Raw genomic sequence first — 21,742 nt, forward strand, 5'->3', positions numbered from 1 at the left:
ATAATGAACAGTTTGTTTATTTAAAGATGGGTTTTCCCATTTAATATGGAGTGCTTCTTTAATTTTTAATTTGTTTTTGTTAGAAGCAGTATCCAAAATTTTAAAACAGTTATAGTTACTTAGATTTTTACAATTAAAAGATGAAATTAAATGCCTATAAACATTGTCACTTGTACATGCTCATGAATCCTTGTTGTGTCTGGAGGTTTCTCTAATATAACTGGCATTACATCCAGCACAAGAAAATTTGTAAACAACATTGGATTTGAGCAGCGTAGGAAGTGGATCTTTTAAACATAAACTGTTTTGCAATTTGTTGGTAGTGAAAATTAAATTAGTTATGACTTCATTACAATATTTTTTAATGATTTTATTAACTTTAGATTAAGTAAAATTTGAGTAAAATCCTATAAATGGAAGTTTAAAATATCTTATATTAGGGTTATCAATGCTATTTATAACAGATGGATTTAACTTTTTATCAACAAATAATTCAATTTCAGTGTCAATTATTTTTTGTGGATATCGGTTGTTTTTTAAAATATCGGATAGATTTTTAATGTCCTTATGAAATAACAATAGGGAACAAAACTGGAAAATTTTTGTAAAAGACCCGTATATGTTTTTTTGTGATAAACTGATGTGGAAATCGAAACAGATTTATTGATAAGAACATCTAAAAATGCAATTTGATTATCTTGTTCTTTTTCCATAGTAAATTTTAAGTTTTTATGTTGTTTATTAAGATGTGTGAAAAATTCCTGAGCTTCAAACTCTGAATTAAAAATAGCGATAATATCATCCACAAAACGTTTATAGAAAATTGGTGTGAAAGAAGAGCAATCAATAACCCATTTTTGTTCGCGAAGCCCAATAAAAATATTAGCTAAAATTGGTGCTAAAGGAGAACCCATGGCAACGCCATCCAATTGATCATAGTTTTTCCCATTAAATAAGAAATAAGAACCGGATGTTGAGATTTGAAGTAATTTTTTGAACTGAGCTTTAGAAAAATATTTTAAACATGTTTCATCTTTAAAGTATAAATCAGTAGCTATATTTATAGTTTCATTAAGTGGAATATTAGTAAATAAGCTTTCAACATCATAGGAAACTATATATATGTTAGTTATATCAACTTGTTTTAATTCCTCAACAAAAGAAAAAGAGTCACAGGTGGAATAAATTTTAGGTATATAAGGAGACAATAAATCAGAAAGATGTTTCGCAAGTTTATAGTTATATGCCCCGATTGTTGAAATAATTGATCTAAAAAGTGGAAGAGAAGAATCTTTACTGAGTTTGTGCATCTTAGGTAAAGGTACCCTTGTAAAAAGTTCTCTTATTAAAGGGTATCTTATAAAGATACTCTTTTAAAGATTGTTCTCTTTTAGTAGTTGGATCGTTTTTTAACTTCTTAAATTTAGTTTTATCACTTATAATGTTAGTTAAAGATGCAATATAGTCAACCTTAATAAAAATAATTATACCATTCCATTTGTCTGGTTTTGTGATTACGATGTTTTCATTTTTCTATAGTGTTTTGAAATTTTGTGTTTCCTTAGACAATGTTCATATAGTGCATTTATACACATAATTGTTCGCTAAATGAGAAATTTTGATGTTCAAAATCACTGCTTCTAAAGTCAAGATTAAAAAATATCGTTTTTTATTAATATTTTTGCACAAATATATATGTATATACATACATTTATATACATATATATACATATATATACATATATATACATATATATATATATATATATATATATATATATATATATATATATATATATATATATATATATATATATATATATATATATATATATATATATATATGCTTGGAAGTAGTAATGCGTGAAGGCTTTTTATTATTGCAAAAAATTAAAAAGAAATTAAGAATTACAAAATAAGAGACATATTTTAATGTTAAGCTTGGTTTGCAATAGTTTTAGAAATCTCAGACAACAGTTGAGCAATTTTGTTTAGCAACAATTGTTGCGGAAATAGAATAGAGTATATTTCTGCAGCATTTTACAACATTTTGTTATACATCAATCAAGATGTGCAAATTATATTTATACAATTATTGGAAGGCAAGCTTTAAATTAAAGATTATCACCATCACTTATTTCATCCAGTACCCTATTGCACAGTTTTTTCCATCTAGCTAACAATGGTTTTTTTAAATTTCTTCATTCAACCCATTAAAAACAAGCAGTTTTTATCTACATCTATATTTGTAATAGCTCTGGGTGCTGCAAAAAGCTGAAAATAAAACAAAGAAAATGACACCAAATGGGGGGTAAAAATTATCCTATTATTTATTAATGACAGTGTCAAAAAAAAAGAGGATAATTTTGACCCCCATCTTAATATTGCAGTGGCTTTTCTAGACAAAATTAGATGGTGATATCCCAGAGCAACATGAATATGTGAGTTTGCCAACCAAAAATAATATTTGAAGACTTAAAAAAACAGACTAGTAAAAATTTGAAGTTTAATAAACACAATCTAAAGAAATTAATCTTCCCATGCTTCCATGCTTCCATGATCATGCCAGATATAGTCTTAGGTGATAATAAATTAATAGTCATGTAAATTTTGCTATAATTTCAATTTTGTTATGGTTTTTTAGTAAGTGCAGGGAATTTATTAAGGAAATTCAAAGTTCTTTCATTTTGGTGTGTATATTTTAATGCCTCAATTGAAAAAACAATCTGTTGAAGCAAGTCAGAGTTCTGCTTAGGGCTAGAATTAATTCTGGTCATAATATATTTTCTCTTGAACTGTGCAACTTGCTTAAAATTTGCCTTCAACAAATGCACAAGAAGTACCTGACAAAAGAATAAATTATTTCAGCTATATAATTTCTTAACACCAATAATACTATTTGTTTTAATTATACAGTTAAATTTTCACAGAGTTGTTGCAGTGAGGTTTTAGAAAAGGATATCTTGAAAAAGTTGATTCGATATTTCATAGAAGTTACTTGTACTTGCATATCTATAAATCATCATAGGAAATCTATAAAGCATCATGGGAGATTAATAAAGCAATAACGACATATTTTATTTTAATTTTCTTTAATTATTGAAGAGATACATATATCTAAACATGTAAAATAGGAAAATTTTGCCAACACTGATGATGAATAATAAGGTTATATGTTTACTTTTAAAATGGAAAATTTATACTGTTTTAAATAGTAATCAAAATACTTATAACCCATTCGCATTCATGACATCAAAAAGAAAACATACTTCTTTAGTTTTGAACCTTTAAGAAGGGTAAAATCAATTTTTTACCAATAGTTTTTCAAATTTGAATAGTTGGAAAACCAATTTGTCAAGAAACCTTTTGAAGACCCTTTGTTTTGCTTTCTGTGAAACCGATTGATTTTCTAGATAATCAATTAAAAACCAATTTTTGTAAGAGTGTGTATATATATGTATATATATATATATATATGAATATATATATATATATATATATATATATATATATATATATATATATATATATATATATATATATATATATATATCTATGTATGTATGTATGTATGTATGTATGTATGTATGTATGTATGTATGTATGTATGTATGTATGTATGTATGTATGTATGTATGTATGTATGTATGTATGTATGTATGTATGTATGTATGTATGTATGTATGTATGTATGTATGTATTTATTTATGTATGTGTGTATGTATGTATGTATGTATGTATGTGTGTATGTATGTATGTATGTATGTATGTATGTATGTATGTATGTATGTATATGTATATATATATATATATGTATATATATATTTATATGTATATATATATATGTATGTATATTATATATATGTATATATATTTATATGTATACATATATTATATATATGTATATGTATTATATATATATTTTTTTATATATATATATATACATATATATATATATATATGTATATATATACATATATATATATATAAAATATATATATATATATTTATATATGTGTGTGTGTCTATATATATATATATTTATATATATATATATATATATTTATATATATATATATATATATATATATATATATATATATATATATATATATATATATATATATATATATATATATATATATATATGTATACCTTTTAAGCAAAAGTTAAGTATTTATATTCTTATGTAATCTGTTTAGCCAATTTGAAAATAAAAGTCATATTTTTAAAGAACCATGGGTAAAACAAACAAAAATTGATACAAGTTCTCAGGACCAAAAAAATGCATAAGATTTAGCTTTGTTCAAAAAGTTTTACACAAATTATTATCGTTTGTCTGTATTTTTCTTCAAAATAATACCAATTTCCTTAATTATTTTTTTAGCTATTGATAACATTTGATTCTGTTAATACTCAAGCTCAATTAAGCAGCATCTCTTTGAGTGCTGGTAAGTTGCTGTCTACACTTAATTTAAGTACAAAGTATTTTGTAATAAATATTGAAGTAGCTATTAAAATTATTTATTTTTATATTTATAACAAAAATGTTTTTAAATTAGCTGGCAAATGCAATTTATGTCATCCAGTTCTAACTTGTAATAAATTTACAAATGGAGTTACTTGCGTTTGTAATCAAAACTCTTGTCTTAGTCCTAATACCCAATGTATTGTATCAACAACCGATCCATCAATCTACCCATGTAGTTGTCTTCCTGGGTACGCTACAGATATTTTCGGAAACTGTGTTGGTAACTGTTATTAGAATTTAAATTTTTTTTGAAAAATATTTAAAAGTATAACATGCATTTTTTTTAATTTGGTTTGTTAATTTTTTTATCTTTCAAATATTTATTTAATATAAAATTGTTTTAAAAAAAAGTTTCGCAGTCCTAATACTCAATGTATTGTATCAACAATTGATCCATTAATCTACCCTGTAGTTGGATACACTATAGATTTTTTGAGAGACTGTGTTAGGAAATGTTTTTTTAGTTATATACTTTTTGAAAACATATAAAAGTATCACATGTATCTTTAAAATATTTATTTGTTATTAAATTGTTTTAAAAAAAAAGTTTTGCAGTACAGTAAAAATTTTTGAAGAATTATCTTGATTTTAAAATCAAAGTTTTTATTTATAAAAAAAAAATATGAAGAAATGATTTCCAAGATAATTAGTTTTAACTAATAAAAATTTAATTTTAAATTAAATAATACATTTTTAATAGTTTTTCAAATAATTTAGAAAATCATTATAAAAACTTTTTATAAAAAACTATTTATATATATATAGCAACAATAATGATCCAGATTTTTACTATTGTATTAGATCCAATAAGGTTGTTAAGTTAAAAAAGACTCAAAAGTTTGTTAAGTTAAAAAAGACTCACTAAATAAGAATACATTTTCCACCTTTGAAATAAATAGATAATGTATTTACAATCCTTTATTGAAGTTAACCAATCCTTTTGGTTTTTCATTCAAAAGTGATGATCAAAGTATGTTAAATCAGAATACTACAGAAGTTAATGTTACAAATGTAAATAATGTTGAGCTCTCCAATATCCAATATCCAAAAATATCAGTATCATTTGATAAAATGTTGGTACACAAACACAACTTCGCTCAACAATAAATGGTTCTTATTTGAATTACATATAAAAAATGATGATCCAGCATTGAAGTCACCTATTACAACTGTAATGATTGAAATATAAAGAGAAAGGGCTTGGTTAGTATAATCAGAAGTTTGGGAAAGAGAATTATAGGATGGTGATTATGTGAAGAGATTTTCCAATATTTACATGATTGAAATATTGATGAAGGAAACAAATATTAACCATTATGACATGTATACACAAATATATATTGTAATGGTTGTCACAACTGAATTTAAATTAGTTTCACAAAGAGCAAGTAAGTCTGATGAGATTTTCAACATTTAACAGATCAAAAGTTTCTTTAAACATAAAAAATATAATAAAAGTATAATAAAGTAAATACCACAAACATTTTGCATTACATAGAACCAATTTGCTGGTTTAGGTATATGGTTTAGGTAGGTAAATATTTTTAGGTTTTGTAGTCATGTTTTAAATTATAAGAGAACTTGACTTAATTTTAGATTTAGAATTGCATGATACTTTAAGCAATAACTATGCTGTTGCCTCATTCCTGCAAGACAATCAGTAGTATTATAAAAAAATCTTTTTTTAAATACAGCATTTATTAGTAAACAACCAGGGTTGATATTTGACCGGGGCCAGGTTTGATAAAATATAGCTGGGGCCGGGTTTGTGACTGGGGCTGCATAAACATTTATACATCCTAAAGGATAATTTTTAATTCAAAATTCATGTTATTTTTTGTATATAAATGCATATATAAACATCATTATGATCAACATGATCATCATAATCATTGTTACCACCACCATCATCATCATCATTATCATCATCATCATCATCATTATCATCATCATCATCATCATCATCATCATCATCATCATCATCATCATCATCATCATCATCATCATCATCATCATCATCATCATCATCATCATCATCATCATCATCATCATCATCATCATCTTCTCTTTGAGCAAATACTACACCATATAAATACTTAAGTTTATATAAATATGAAAAGATATTGTATCTAAATAAATAGCACACATATGTTTATATCCATAATATGTATGCATAAAGCTTATCTCAGAATCTTTTTTAGAAGAACATATCTCTTAAGAACAAATGTCATTGTATTATTATTATTATTCCCCAAGAAGCCAATGTAAAAAGGTCCCGTCTAATGTTATTCTCAGTTTACTAAACCTTGTATCTTATATCAGGTGTTAGGTTCCAGAGACTTTTGGTTAGTCTTCAACAATGTCATTAACTAATGTAAGTCTAACATTTAATCTTATCAATTATATAATATATAATAATATTTTTAAAAAGTGCTAAATAAGTGGTTCCAATTTTTCGAAACTCTAGAAAACACTTTGACCTCTATCCTACGATTAGTCTTCACTCTGTTATTAGTTTCTTTATACAAAGGTTTTGAGATTATTAAATTATTTCTTACTAACTGCAGTAATAAAGTTATTCTTGAAGGCCTATACTCTTCTTTATTTCAAGTAACTTTAAGGGTACCACAAGGTATCTTGTGGTACTCTTGAATCATTGCTCCTGTATTGTTTCTTATTAACAATATCAATCTTCATGAAAATTCAACATCTAAAGTGGCTCTATTTGTTGAAGACTCAACTTTATACTCATGTCTTGACAAAAAATGTTCACTTTTTAATTGCTTAGAACAGTCAGCTTATTTTTAATCTGATCTCTCTTCTGTAACAACCTAGGGCTTGCTTATGAATTTAAATTCTGGACTTAAAATCTGCAATTTTTGTTAGACAACAAAACTCATTTATTTACTGGTAAAAATGTTGCAATAATGTTGATATTCCTATATTAATGAATAACAACCCTCTTACTCTCAGACAAAGTCATAAGCACATTGTAAATGTAGTGTGGTAAATGTAAAGCATATTGTAAATGTAATGTGGTTGTGGTATAGTGGTAGAGCGCTTGTGTCATAAGTGATAGGTACCGAGTTTGATTACCACCACGTCCCTGGTAGTACCACGCTCAACTTGTTTCTCTGCACAACGGCTTTGGTTGTCAAGGCTTGTGTTTCGGAGTTATATAGTTGAGAGAGGGTTATAACCACAATTAAGTAGCCTCCTCGTCTGTAATGGCATCTTCAGCCTTGGGGAGGTGAATTAACATAAAAAAAATAATAATAAATTAGAACTGCTTTATCTGCCAAGCTTGAGCAACTCTCCCACTGTTGTAAGGTTGCATTTTTTTCTTTTTTCTATAAATACAATCATGGTGAATTCAATGAAGGATGCTGTATTAAAAAAAATTTCAGGTTAGTAAGTTTGAATTAAAATGTGAGTTTAAAAGCTAATCAAAAGTTTGATATTGAATAAAAAAGTTTTGTGGTTAAAATTTTATAAATTTTGAAAATTATTTTTGAAAGAACATTTTTGAAATAATTTAAATTTTGCATTTTAACCCTTGAATTTTTTTATGTAAATGCATAAAACATATTAATACAGAAAATTCATTTATTTTTTGAACTCATTTTGCTCTGTAAGTGTGTTTTTTTATTTAACTTTATTTATAACTGATACAAAGTACAATGACAAATGATTAAAAAAAATCAATGACAAATGATTTAAATAAATAATTTAGCTGATAAAGTTTTTATAGACTTAATCTTATATATAAAACTATATGCTGTATTTATTATAATTGTGTTTGTTTCATTTTAGATGAGATTATTCATGAATTATAATTCATATAATTCATGAATAATCTCATCTAAAATTATAACTCATTATAATATGAATTATAATTCATTATATGATTATAATTCATATAATGAATTATAATTCATATAATAATGAGTTATAATTTATATAATAATGAATTATAATTCATATTATAATGAATTATAATTATAATGAAGTTGAAAAATAAATGAAAAATTTGAGCAATATTAAATCAAGAAAATACTTAACAGCATTTAGAAAAATAATGAGGTAGTTTCCTGACAATTAACATAAAATAAAATTTGTTAGAATATTGTTAAGTGAGTTAGGTATTGATAATGTTTGTTTTAGTTGATTTTTAAGTAAGATTGATTGATTTGATTGTTAAGTAAGTTAGGTATTGATAATGTTTGTTTTAGGTGTTTAAATGTTTTTTTTATGTTTTTTAAATGTTTTTTTTATGTGTCAAAAGTAAAAGAATTTTAATTTAAAAATACTTTTACTTTTTTAAGATATTAACGAATGTAATACCTTAATACAACCATGTTCTTGGAGTAATGAAGTATGCATAAATACAAATGGCAGTTACCTGTGTACTTGTGATAATGGATGGCTGTTGGGTCAAGATAATGCCAGCTGTGTTGGTGAGTCATTGTGAGTTATTTTGAAGGTTTATTTAGTTATTTAAAATAAAATAACTTGAATAAGTTATTTATTATTTATCAATGAAATATTTATATTTGTTAATAATAGTACCAAATAATTCCATAATTAAATACCAATAAATGGTAAATAAAATAAATAAAGTAAATAACAAGATACAGACATGCTAGTTTAGTACTTTTGACCAAAAACATAACAACTGCTCTTTTATCACTAATAAATGGTAAAATCAATTGTTTATGTCTAATCTTCAATTATGAAATAATTATACTATTTCCAACTTTTAAAATCTTTAATGAGCATCTAGTCATTGAAAGAAAAGCCTGAAAATACTGATGCTACATATAAATTTGATATTATTTATTAGCTATAACAAAATGCTTTTAAAGGGTTTTCTAAGCAAGATACTTAAAAAAAGTTTTGTTCGAAATTGCATTACCATCATATGTAAAAAAACTAGTTTCTATTACATTGTTGTAGTCAAGGTTTTGTTTTTTGTGTTTTGGAATTTAAAGAATTGAGAGAGGATTTTAACCACAAAAAAATTAAAAAACATTTAAAATTAAAAATTATTTAAAAAAGTAGCTTTGACAACTGTGGTGGCCTCCTCTGCCTCTGTAAAACTCTACAACCTCTTTGTAGGGTGAATAACATTAAAAATATTTTTTTTTTAAAGTTTGAAATTTTTTGAAAAACATTTTTCCCTTTACTACTAGTTGCATTTTAATAGCCAAACCCATTTTGATGCGTATCACATGCGAGACAGCATTATATTTGTTCTATAGATTTGTTTTTTAAACTAAAATAAAACTGCATAAATATAGAATTGGATATTTGTTAATATATCTTGGCAAGATTATAAACTTTATCTTAATATAAAAATTGAGAATGACAACTCATAAGTGCATATGTTATTATACTCATAAGTTATTCTTCATAAAATAATAAAGTTTTTAGTTGTTGAATGTAAAAGATTTTAAATGTTCACAATTTAAGTTTTATGTCTATGGTTCCCCATTTGTGAGATTCGGACCAAACACCTGTGTCTCAAAATGATAGAATAAGAAATAGGATAAAACAGTAAAAAAATAGTGTTTCAATAAAACCAAAACAAAATAAAATGTTAAATTTTTTTATTTTGTTATAAAAAACAATCATTTTTTTTAAAAAAGAAAATGTTTCTTATTGTATCAAATCACCTTTCCAAGAGGATACCAGAAAATGTACTTGGATTGGACAGGTTTCTGTATTGCTACGTTATAATTTAGATATGTCATTATGAAAGACTTGAAGCAATTTTTTACAACTGAATCAAGACTGAGTAGTTTTATTATGATACTGCTACTAGGAGAGTTACTAAAATTTTCTTCTCTAATACCCACAAATTAAATTAATTAGTTTATATCAGAGTTTTTTTCTTAAAGGTAATTTTTTTTTTTGCCATAACTCCTGCCTGAATAAAAAATCAGTGTAACTCCATTGTTGTAATACCTAATGTAAAAATAATGCTATTTTTTTTTATAGTTCTTTCAGGTTTACTGTTAAACAATTTTCAAAAGCTTTTTTTTTTTTTGCATTATATATAACCATTTAATATAAATGCTTAACACAATTTTTTCAATTTTATAATAAAAAATGTATTCATATTTTTATTTCTTAAGATATTAATGAGTGTGAAAGCTTTACATCGCTATGTTCATGGAGTAATGGAGCATGTATAAATACAAATGGGAGTTATTTCTGCTCATGCAAGAATGGTTGGGCAATGGGTCAAGATAATTCAAGCTGTGTTGGTAAGTCATTTGAAAGTTGTTTAATTGCTTATTTTGTTTTTTTCAAAAAGAAAAAAAGTAGTTTTGTTTTTTCAGAATTGATGAAAACCAATTGTTTATACCTTTTTTTTTCTAAATTCAAATTAATCCTAAAAATGTATTCATTATATCATTATATCATTGTATTCAAATATAACATTATTATTCTTTCTCATTATCATCTCATCATTACTATATTTATCATTATTATTATCTAGTTGTTAGATATATATGCTTTTATTTAGTTAATATTTATTAAATGCTCGTATTCTTGCTGTTATTAAAATTTTTATGTTTGTTTATTTTACTTTTATAATTTAACTATGTATGTACTGTTTTATTTTTGTTTTTTGATTTTTTCTTATTTTTAATCTGAATAGCTTCATTCTTGTGTATTTTAGATGAGTTTTCATAATATTTTTTTTATTTAAGTATGAAATTATGGAAGAGTTTCGCAATTTTTATGAATGGATATAGTCAAAACATAAACATATTTTAAAAAATCAGAAATATTTTTATTGTGATGTTGTTAAGAAGTTTACTATGCAAGAAAAAAACAAAAAAATCCAAATAATTAATAATTAAACAAACTATATGTATGAGTACGGAATAATTAATAATTAAACAAACTATATGTGTGGATATGGAATAATTAATAATTAAACAAACTATATGCATGGGTACGGAATAATTAATAATTAAACAAACTATATGTATGAGTACGGGAAGGTTGTATTTTTTGGATAGTAATCCTCCTAGTGGGAGTTTTCAATATCGTAGTTTGCTCTGACACAAAAATCAAAGAAGAGGTTTCTAAAAGAAGTCATGATGTAACCTCAGGGTAATTCCACATCAAATCACCCAGTTCATTGAACCATGTGTCTTCTTTTTGTGTTATACTTTGACACATTCTTATTTATAAAAAAATATTGCATGCAATATTTCAGCTAAAATTGTTGAGCTGATGACAAGATAATGCAATTTTAATATTGAACTGGTTTCCCAAAATGACCCGGTTTTCATAACATTTTTCTTAAAATAAGAAATGAAAATTGCAAAAATATGAAAATAAATATATATAATGTTTTTTTAATGCTGAATTCAATAAATGTACTTAAAATGGTGAAATACTGAAATGCCGGAACACGATTAAAAGTTAATAAAACAACTAGTTTCTATAAACCAACTTTGGGGCCTAATATTTCAAAACACCCCCGCCAAAATTTTTTTTTTTACTTTTAATATTTTCAGCTGCTTATAATCTTATTAGGCACAAAAGATCTAACTGGAAAAACAACTGAAACATATTGAACTTTAATTTCAAAGATATATCAAATTTTCAATAAATTATTTAGAAAAACTTACAAATAGAATTCTGAAAAATATAAAACTTTGTTTATAGACTCCTTAGAAGAAAAAAACAAAACTTTATATTTATGTATGTGTAAAAAAGCAAACTTTATGTTATATTTAAAGCAGTCTTAATTATAATATTACTTAGTTATTTAATCTTAACAACTGAAAAAACATCCTGTTTTGCTTTTATATAAAAATTGACTAGGTGTGATATTGAAATGCATTTGTTTTTAAAAATTTGACAACTATAGTTTGTAAAAGTTTATAAAAACTAGTTTATAAAAAGTTTAGTTATAGAACAACATTTATTGGTAAAATTTTATTTAAACTTAAACAAATTAACAGTTTGATATATAAAGATTGCATATATATAAATATATCTATAAAAAAAGTTAACAATATCTATCAGTGTAAAAAATTATACAAAAGAAGTGTTCTGAAAAGGTTTGAATTATTTCTATATTAAAACTTTTTTTTTTTTTCTTTCGGAAAATTAAGTAGGAAAGAAAAGTTCTCTTTACTTTAGGAAAAACATTCATACTAAGTAATTTATCTTAAGATGTGTGCTATTGGCTTAATGACATCAGATGATTTCAAAGGCCAACAAGGTGTCATTGAAACTTTAAGCAATGAAGAAAAAATAACTATATCATTAAGCTGTAACATTGAACTATCAAACTTAAAAGTATTATGTGAAAAACATACAAAAAAATAATTTGAATATGTATCCTATATGGCAGAAAGCATGTTGTGATCCATTCAATAAATATACAAAGAAAATCACAACTAGATGAAAATCTTAAATATTTTATTATAATTACTTTTTAATTTGTATTTTCCAAAACATAAACAATGTTTTAAACAATTGTGCAGATAAGCTTTATAAAATTCAATTACTTTTAAAAAATCTTGGAATAGTCACGATAAATAAGTTACAAGTCATGATGAGAAGTAGTTTAAATATTCAAAGAAACTTTGCAAACCTTGTAAGCAAAAGATTGCCAAAAACCAGTAAGCAAAAGATTGCCAGAAACCAGTAAGCAAAAGATTGCCAGAAAAGAAGATCCTTAAGAAGAGAAGCAAAGTCAGGGTGAACAAGATGAGGATTTTCTAATATCATCATTCAAATCAAAAAGACGGGAGATCAATGAAGAACTCAAAAATTTTAATATATCTCCTCTAAAATCTCATTCAAAGTCATCAAAACATATAATCTCAGAAGGAAAACAAAACGTTGTGCGCATCAAAAAACTAAAAGTCAATTCAATGTTCCCTAAAAACTGTGTTATGAAACAAATAAAATGAAAAAGAAGGCTGAAAACTATGAGCTTGATAAAAGAATAAATTCTGAAACTGAAATGTTCTGAAAAAAGGACTGTTCTAACACTGACAAAAGGACTGTTCTAATACTGGCACCCCCAAGTTGGTCAATATTAGAAGTACAAAATAACTTTGCAATTACAGAATACCAAGCAAAGATGGCAAGACAAATTTTTAATAAAAAAGGATTGTTAGCTCTCTCTCCGTTGTATAAAGGTAAAGTCTTACACAAACAAATAGAAGATTCTGTTAAATTGTTTTATAACTCAAGTGATTTATGTAGAACTATGCCAGGAAAAAAAATTTAAAAAATGTTAGCATTCAAAAGAACGTCCATAAACAAAAAAAACTGCTGTTATGTAATTTAAAGGAACTATATGTATTATACAAAGAAAACAATCTAGAAATACAAATAAGTTACTCAAAATTTGCTTCACTTAGACCAAAGTGCTGCATTTTGCCTGGTGCAAGTAGTACACATTCTGTATGTGTTTGTTCTTATAACCAGTGCCATATTGCTAATAGATGCCTTAAATATTGGACTAAAGTATAAGGATTTACTTTGCTTGCACACTGTAATAATTGTCCTGGTAAAGAACCCCTCACCAAAAATTTGTATGAGATTTTTGGAGAATACAAAAAAGATTTTGAGATTTGCACAATCAGTAGTTTGCCATTGCCACAATCAATGGCAAACTACTGATTGTGCAACACTATTGAGTTTAACAGCATATGTTCCAATGTTTGTTGAACTATTAGTATCTTGCTTTGAAAAAGTACAAGCTCATTCTTTTATTGCTCACTCTCAATCACAGTACCTTAACCAAATAAAACAAAATATGGATCAATCAAACATTATCATTATTGGCAACTTTGCTGAAAATTTTGCTTTTGTAGTCTTAGATAAAATACAAAGCTATCATTGGAACACCCAACAATGTTCTTTACATCCATTAGTGATATATTATAAAGATGATAAAAGTGTACTGAAACATATTTCTTACTGTTTTATATCAGACAACATTACACATGATGTAACTTATGTGTACAAAATTTTCATACCAATCATACCAAAACTAATCATACCAATATTAAAAACAAAATTTTCCAATCTGTCTAAATTACATTTATTCACTGATGGTTGCGCAGGATAATATAAAAATTGTAAAGGCTTTTACAATCTATGCAAACTATAAAGCGAATTTGCTCTTAAAGTTGAATTGAACTTTTTTGCCATGCCCCACAGAAAGTCACCAGATTGGCGGTACTGTAGGTTAACCACCAGATTGGCGGTACTGTAAAAAGGTTAAGAGCAAAAGAAAGTTTAAAATGACAGAAAGAAAATTCTCGAATGTATGAATTTGTATTGAGAAAATCAAGTTTGTTAACTTCATTTACATAAAGGGATTGGATTTACAATTGCAATGTGAAGAGCAAAAAGGTACACTGGTGTAACAACTCTACCTGGTACCCGTAGCTTTCATTAATTTATACATCTTGGAGATAACAGGGTTGGGGCAACCGAGGTGTAGTACAGACACTAATTATAGAATAATCCACAATATTAAAGAGAAACAAGATATATTTCAACCTGATACTGTCATTTTAGGAGGTTATGTAGTCTATGATGATAAGTGGTGGATCAACATTGTAACTGAAACCAACCTAGAAGAAGTTGATGCTAAAGTTAAGTTTCTCTACCCAAAAGGTCCATCATCCTGTTTTAACTGGCCTAAAAGAGACGACTACTGTTTTTTTCCCAATATCAACATATTGAAAAAATCTGTTCAACAAGCTTGGTCTAGTTCTGGTAGAAACTATGTGTTTAAAAATGCTGAAATAGAAGAAGTACAAAGTAAAATGGTCACAATATTGTAAACTATTACAAACACAGTCAAAATAATTTAGAAAAAGGTATCTTCAATACCTTTAAAAATCTTTTTATGTAACTTTTTAAATTACAATTAACTTATTTTTATTTTATTTACAAATATTTTTTGAGAATTTCTTGAAAAAGTGATATATCTTTGAAATTAAAGTTCTATATGTTTCATTTTTTTTTCCAGTTAGATTTTTTGTGCCTAGTAAGATTATAAGCAGCAGAAAATTTTAACAGCAAAACAAAAAAATTTAACGGGAGTGTTTTGAGGTATTGGGCCCCAAAGTTGGTTTATAGAAAGTTTTTTAATTAATAGGTTTTTAATTTTATATTAGATTTTATTTATATATATTTCCTATTTATTACCTCCATTATGACTATCTACAACCTAACAAGTTGACTACATAACAAGTAACAACATAATAAGTTATGGGTCTAATAGCCTGTATTTATTTTATTATTTGATAGAAATGAAAGAAAGGTTGAATGGAAAATAGAAATACTTAGGTTACTTAAAGGTTTAAAAGAGGTTGTTGCTGGAACTCAAAAAAGTTGATGATAAAGTAAATAAAAGTTTGTTGAATTTTTAGAGAGACAAAAAATCACTTTTATTATTTCAAAAATCACATTCATTTGTAGCTAGATGCCCAAAATAAATGAAAAGAAGTGTTCTTAATCTTTAAAAAGAACTATGCTGTTGTAAATGATGTTGTAAAATCTCTGTTCTAAAAATCACTATGCTAGATATTGTAAATATTTATTATATTGTTCAATCAATTCAAACATTTTACTACGATGACTATGATGACAGTTGTTATGCAATGTCTATAAACTATCTGCAATGCAGATACGCGCTCCCTGTAGTAGTACGATTGTTTCATATACCACCTGCAAACTTAACTTATGCCAAAGACACTTACAGATATTTGCATGTAAGGCTTTACAAATGCCATAACTAAGAAGATGGCATAATTTTAGTATACAGAAGTTATCAAGAGAGGGCAAATCTAAAATCAAAGTTTTAAATTTTGGTTTGAAAAATTTGATTATTGACAATATTGAAAAAACAATATCTTTTGTGTTTTTTTTAATCTTGTCTGCATTTTCAATATAGAAAAGAGAAAGAGAAGCAACATTATGGCAATGTAACAATGGTTGAAGATTGGCTGCAAGAGCAGTTCCAACTATGTATACAATGTATTTTTGCACCTTGTCTAAAAGAAAAAGGGCATCATTCGAAGATCCACTCCAGATATTTATTACAAGGATGGGTTGGAGATAAAGAATCAGGAGTAAGATAATAAAGAGATGCCACCTTAGCAGATGCTAATTTTACAATCGATTTGATATATGGTTTTCAATAAAGATCAGAAGTAACAGTTAATCCTAAAAGATGAAAGGTAGATGACTCATTGAGTACATTATTGTTCATAAATATAGGAAGATCTAGATTGTTGTGATAATAATAAGTGAGATCCTTTTCAAGCTCAAATGCCCCCTTCAAGCAGTCAGAGAGTGTTTATCTAGACTAAAATAAATGGTAGTATCATCAACGAAAAATGTCATCTTAGGTGTAAGAATTTCTTGGAGATTGTTAATGTAAATTAAAAAGTATAAAGCCAAGGATAGAAACTTAAGGGTTCCCTGAAGTTACAGAAAATTAAGAGGAGGGCTGTCCATTAAAGACAACTTTTACATTACAATTGGTAAGGAAAGGTTCAATAATCTTAAAGATGTTACCTGATGCACTTTAAGAAGAGAGCTTATGGAGAAGACCAGCATGTTAAACTTTATCAAAGACTTTAAAGATATAGAGAGCAATAGCCATAATCTCTCTACATCTAATGCAAAATAAAACCTATCAGTTATTACCGTTAACAAATCAGCATTAGAATAAGAAGATCAAAATTCATAATGAGGGTCAGGAAGTTTATTATTAATATTAGATTCAAGATGATAAAATAAGTGTTTGTTAATTAAAAACTCAAAAACCTTGCTTAAGGTAGTAAGAAAAATAATGGGGTGGTAGTTAGATGAGTCAGATTGCTCTCCACAATTTTTGAAAATAGGGATAACAGAAGTGCTTATCAGAGTCTTGTTTACCAGCAGGCTGGAAAACTAGACTCTGATAAGCACTTGTGTTATCAGAGTCTAGTTTTAAAAAAAAAAAGTTGTGAGACTAATTTGATAAACTCAAATGAGTCTCACAACTTCTGCATCAGTATAATTATTTTAAAAAGCACTAACTTTTGTTCAAATGGCATTGCATAGCTCTATTTTAATATCTTAGTTTCTAAGTAGCATAATTACTCAACCAATCTTTAATTTTAAACAATTAGGAGACATACCTGAAGGAGTTATTCAATATTAGAACAGGAAGTTTGAACAAGCATGTAGTGTAGATTAATTTCTAGGAAAAGTTGATACTATGCCAGTCTATGCTGCTATAGCATAATCAACACCCCTATTGCTGGTTTCAGCAATCAAATAGTTATTTGGAAATGTTTTTTCACTACCAGCTAGTCCATTAGTGAAAAAAAATGTTTGCACACTTGGTTACACATTCAATGCAGCAAAGATTACATACATTTAACTGATTGATATTGTGGAGCAATCCTATTCTATTGGCTTCATCAATTGATTGCTGAACATTTTCTTTTACTTGCAAAGAATCTAAGAAAAAATATTACACAAATCCAATTTTTTCAGCCAGAAAATGGGTAAAATCACAGAGAATGACATAAAACTTATGAGATACTTAAATATTAGCCACAATGTTTAAAGCACACTAACATAAAGATAATCTAAAAAAAGCTTACCTCATCATGATTAAATTGTTTATTTAATAATGTATTTGCATAATTAATTAACAGCCTTTTTAAACATGCAAGCTTAATACAGCCTTTGAAGACACATTAATGTGGGCTTGATATTTTTTTGATAAGCAAAGTTTGTAAGAGGTTGTCCAATAAGTGCATATCAAAAATAAAAATTTGACAGTCCCTCCTTTCCCTCTGTCTAACCTTTTCCCCCATCTTTAAAAGGCTTGTTTGCTTCTGAATTAACCCCCTCCCCACATTTTATGAATTAAACGAGTATTTCAAAAAACTAGATAAAAATTTAGAAATGATTATTAAATTAAAGTGAAGAATTACTTTTACCTTTGATTCTACTCCCCTCCCCCCATCTCTCCCATTACTTTATTAAACATTTTTTGCAAATCCCCCCTGCTCCTAATCCCCCTCAATACTTTATGGACAACCCCAATAGACTTTGGCACCAGATCCCAATGGAAAAGTCCATTTTTTTTCCAAAATTAGGTTTTTTCAACATTCTGATTTAATACTAAAGGTACAAATCTAACTATTTTAGTATGAGTAAAAAAATGTTTACTTACAATTACATAATAATTAATTAAATAATTAATTGAGATTGAAGAAATACTTATAATTCATTTTTTCTATTTTTCTCAAAACATGTAAAATGCAACTTAACTTATATTTTAAAAGATGCATAAAATAAAGAATGCCTAAATCGCCTAAAACCCTTTTCTGAAAAAAATGAAGGGTGATTGAAATACACATCTGCCTTATTTAGGGCCAGCGCTATAAGGGGTGGGATATATATTAAATCCCTTCACTCCCCCTCATAATCTTTGTACCCTATTTGCAGACCCCCTATGAGCATATATACTTTATGGATGACATTTGAGGTACAACTCAATGCTCATCTATATTTTCTCCTTTAATATCGATAACAAAGCCATGTGATCAATAAATTAATCACAACGCCATCTTCACAACATCTATAGTGCTAATTAACAATTGGATCTGGAATTTTGACATATCTTAAATTATTATTATCCTTTACTGTTTAAAGTTTATTGTGGTTTGCTAAGTAAAGTAAAATATGGACATGTGGCTTGACCATGCTTTTAAAACTCAATAACCTAAAAATTTTTTACAACTTTATTTAAGACAACATTGTTGAAAATATTATTGTTACTTAATTTTCGTTTTTCTAGAAGTGGTTTGAGAATTGTGGAAAGGTATAATAAATTTTTACCAATTTGATATTTAATTTTTTTTTATTTTTTAAAGATATTAACGAGTGTCAAAACTCTGCACCGCCATGTTCATGGAGTAATGGAGTATGTGTAAATACAAATGGTAGTTATCTCTGCTCCTGTAAAAACGGATGGAAAACGGGTCAAGATAATGCTAGCTGTGTTGGTAATTCATTTTTATAATAATTTAAACATTTGCTTGTTTAATTTTGATAAAGATATGATTAAGGCATTAATTTTAATCAAGTTAATGTCCCTTTGCAATAAGAGTGTAAAATATTTTTATATGTTTCTTTAGAAATAAAAAAATACTTTGAATTGAAAAAAAAAGATTGTTTTCAGAATTTTTAAGAAACAATTGTTGCAAAATTATAAGTCTAAGAACTTTAAAATCTTTTTTTTTTTTAAACAAATTTAATTAAAATTTTTTTTTGCTATTTCAATTGTTTGACATAATTATTGTAGTTATTAAATATCTTCTTTTTTTTTACTGCAATTATTACAGTGTTTCTTTTTTTTTCTGTATTTTAATAAGCTCTATTATAAAAAGTTTTAATAAAAGTTCCATGTCTTGCTGCTTTGAAGGATTTGCTTTCTAAGCAAAGAGTAGTAGAAGTTTACTTTCTGTTATCATTACTATCTAATATCTGCCATGCCGAAAGTGATATATATATATATATATATATATATATATATATATATATATATATATATATATATATATATATATATATATATATATATATATATATATATATATATATATATATATATATATAGTTGGAGGTGGTTGCTCACCTGTAGTTTACTATATTTGCAAGCTTTCACAGGAAGGCGTGCGATCGCACACTATTATATGACCAGGCAAATAATATTTTGCTTTGTTGATTTGACCCTGGCAATTCAAAAAACATTTAAAAAATGCTCTGAATGAAAAAGATTCTGAATAATACCTTAGAGAAATAAATCACAACAAAACTTTTATCTTTACTAATGTTTTTATATAAAATCATTTAAGTTAATACACTTATAAAAATTATAAAATGGAAGAGAGGCTCAAGCTTGGCAGATAGCGCAGATCCAACTACGTTTTTTTGACCTTGTCTAGAAGAGAAAAAGCATCATTAGAAGAACCAGCCTAATTATGTGAACAGTATTCCATACAGGGACAAATAAGAGATTTGTAGAGGCAGAGAATGAAATCAGGAGTAAGATAATGGCGAGCATAATATAGGGTAGCAAGCTTAGCAGATGCTAACTTAGCAATCTTACTTAGCTTAGTTTTTTATGAGAAGTCAGTATTAAATGGTAATCCAAAAAGACATAAAGAAGAGGACTCATTTATTTTTACTTTACTTTTTTTGAAGACTATTTATAATATTAAAATTACATAAAGCAAAAATTATAAAAATTTCCTAATTTATTATAAATAATAAATTGAGAATGAATTTTTAAAATTTTTTAAATTTTTCTTCTTTTTTATTTTGGAATTTACTTAAAACTTGTTATGTTTAAAAATTTATTTTCAAATTTTTGAGCAATTTTATATCAAAAAGAAAATTATTTTAAAATTACCTGCGATGCAGTTATCCTCTTGAGTGGATTATAAAAAAATAGCTGATTGAGTAAGTCCAAAAGATCATTAGTTTTTGCAAAATTAAATAATTAGTAGTTACACTTATTTAACGCTTCACACTAGTCCGAAATGGCTCAAAACTTGAACTTGAGTTTCCGAAGAAACCCTTTGGGGGGATTAAAGTACACATTTTCCCATTTCAAAAAATTAAAATCAAACTATTTTGTCCGAGAAAGAAAATTGATTTTGAATTTTTAACATTTTGTGAAGAAATGCCGGTTAACATAATTATTGAAAAAAATGATTTTGACTCATTCTAAACTGGAAATACCATCTAAATGTTTCTATATGTAGCATATTTGTGTGCTGGAACATTCTGTTATTATGTGTATGGGTTTAGGAAAATCCTTAGTTTAAAAAAAATATTAGTGTACTAAGTGGTAGTTGTAGAAATTTTGTTTGAATATAACAAAAGCATAATATTTATAACATTGAGTCTCTAAACACTAAACAATTTTAATTCACATTTATTCTTCCAAACAAATAAAAATCACATTGATTATTTCTTTTTACATTCTACAAATGTTTGCTGTTAAATTCGACCACTGATGCTTCCAATTTCATTCCATATTCTGGGTGATGAGAGGGCCTTTTAAATCTAGTCCAATGAACACTGAAGCTGTGATGAATAGATTCAGTTGCTTGTTTGCTGTATCGCCCCAAAATG

General features: G+C 26.3%; 1 protein-coding gene across 4 annotated transcripts in view; it reads left to right on the forward strand.

Annotated features, from left to right (window-relative positions):
• LOC136080747 (fibrillin-2-like) overlaps window positions 1-21,742 on the forward strand; it is a 177,193-nt gene that overhangs the window by 82,504 nt on the left and 72,947 nt on the right. For all 4 annotated transcript variants that reach the window (XM_065797796.1, XM_065797798.1, XM_065797797.1 and 1 more), the window contains exons 9-13: window positions 4,388-4,451; window positions 4,563-4,751; window positions 8,857-8,988; window positions 10,669-10,800; window positions 19,474-19,605. In XM_065797796.1, the coding sequence (XP_065653868.1) occupies window positions 4,388-4,451; window positions 4,563-4,751; window positions 8,857-8,988; window positions 10,669-10,800; window positions 19,474-19,605 (649 nt within the window). The remainder of the gene's footprint in view (window positions 1-4,387; window positions 4,452-4,562; window positions 4,752-8,856; window positions 8,989-10,668; window positions 10,801-19,473; window positions 19,606-21,742) is intronic.

This window comes from Hydra vulgaris, chromosome 05 (assembly GCF_038396675.1).
Source record: "Hydra vulgaris chromosome 05, alternate assembly HydraT2T_AEP".
Taxonomy (NCBI): domain Eukaryota; kingdom Metazoa; phylum Cnidaria; class Hydrozoa; order Anthoathecata; family Hydridae; genus Hydra; species Hydra vulgaris.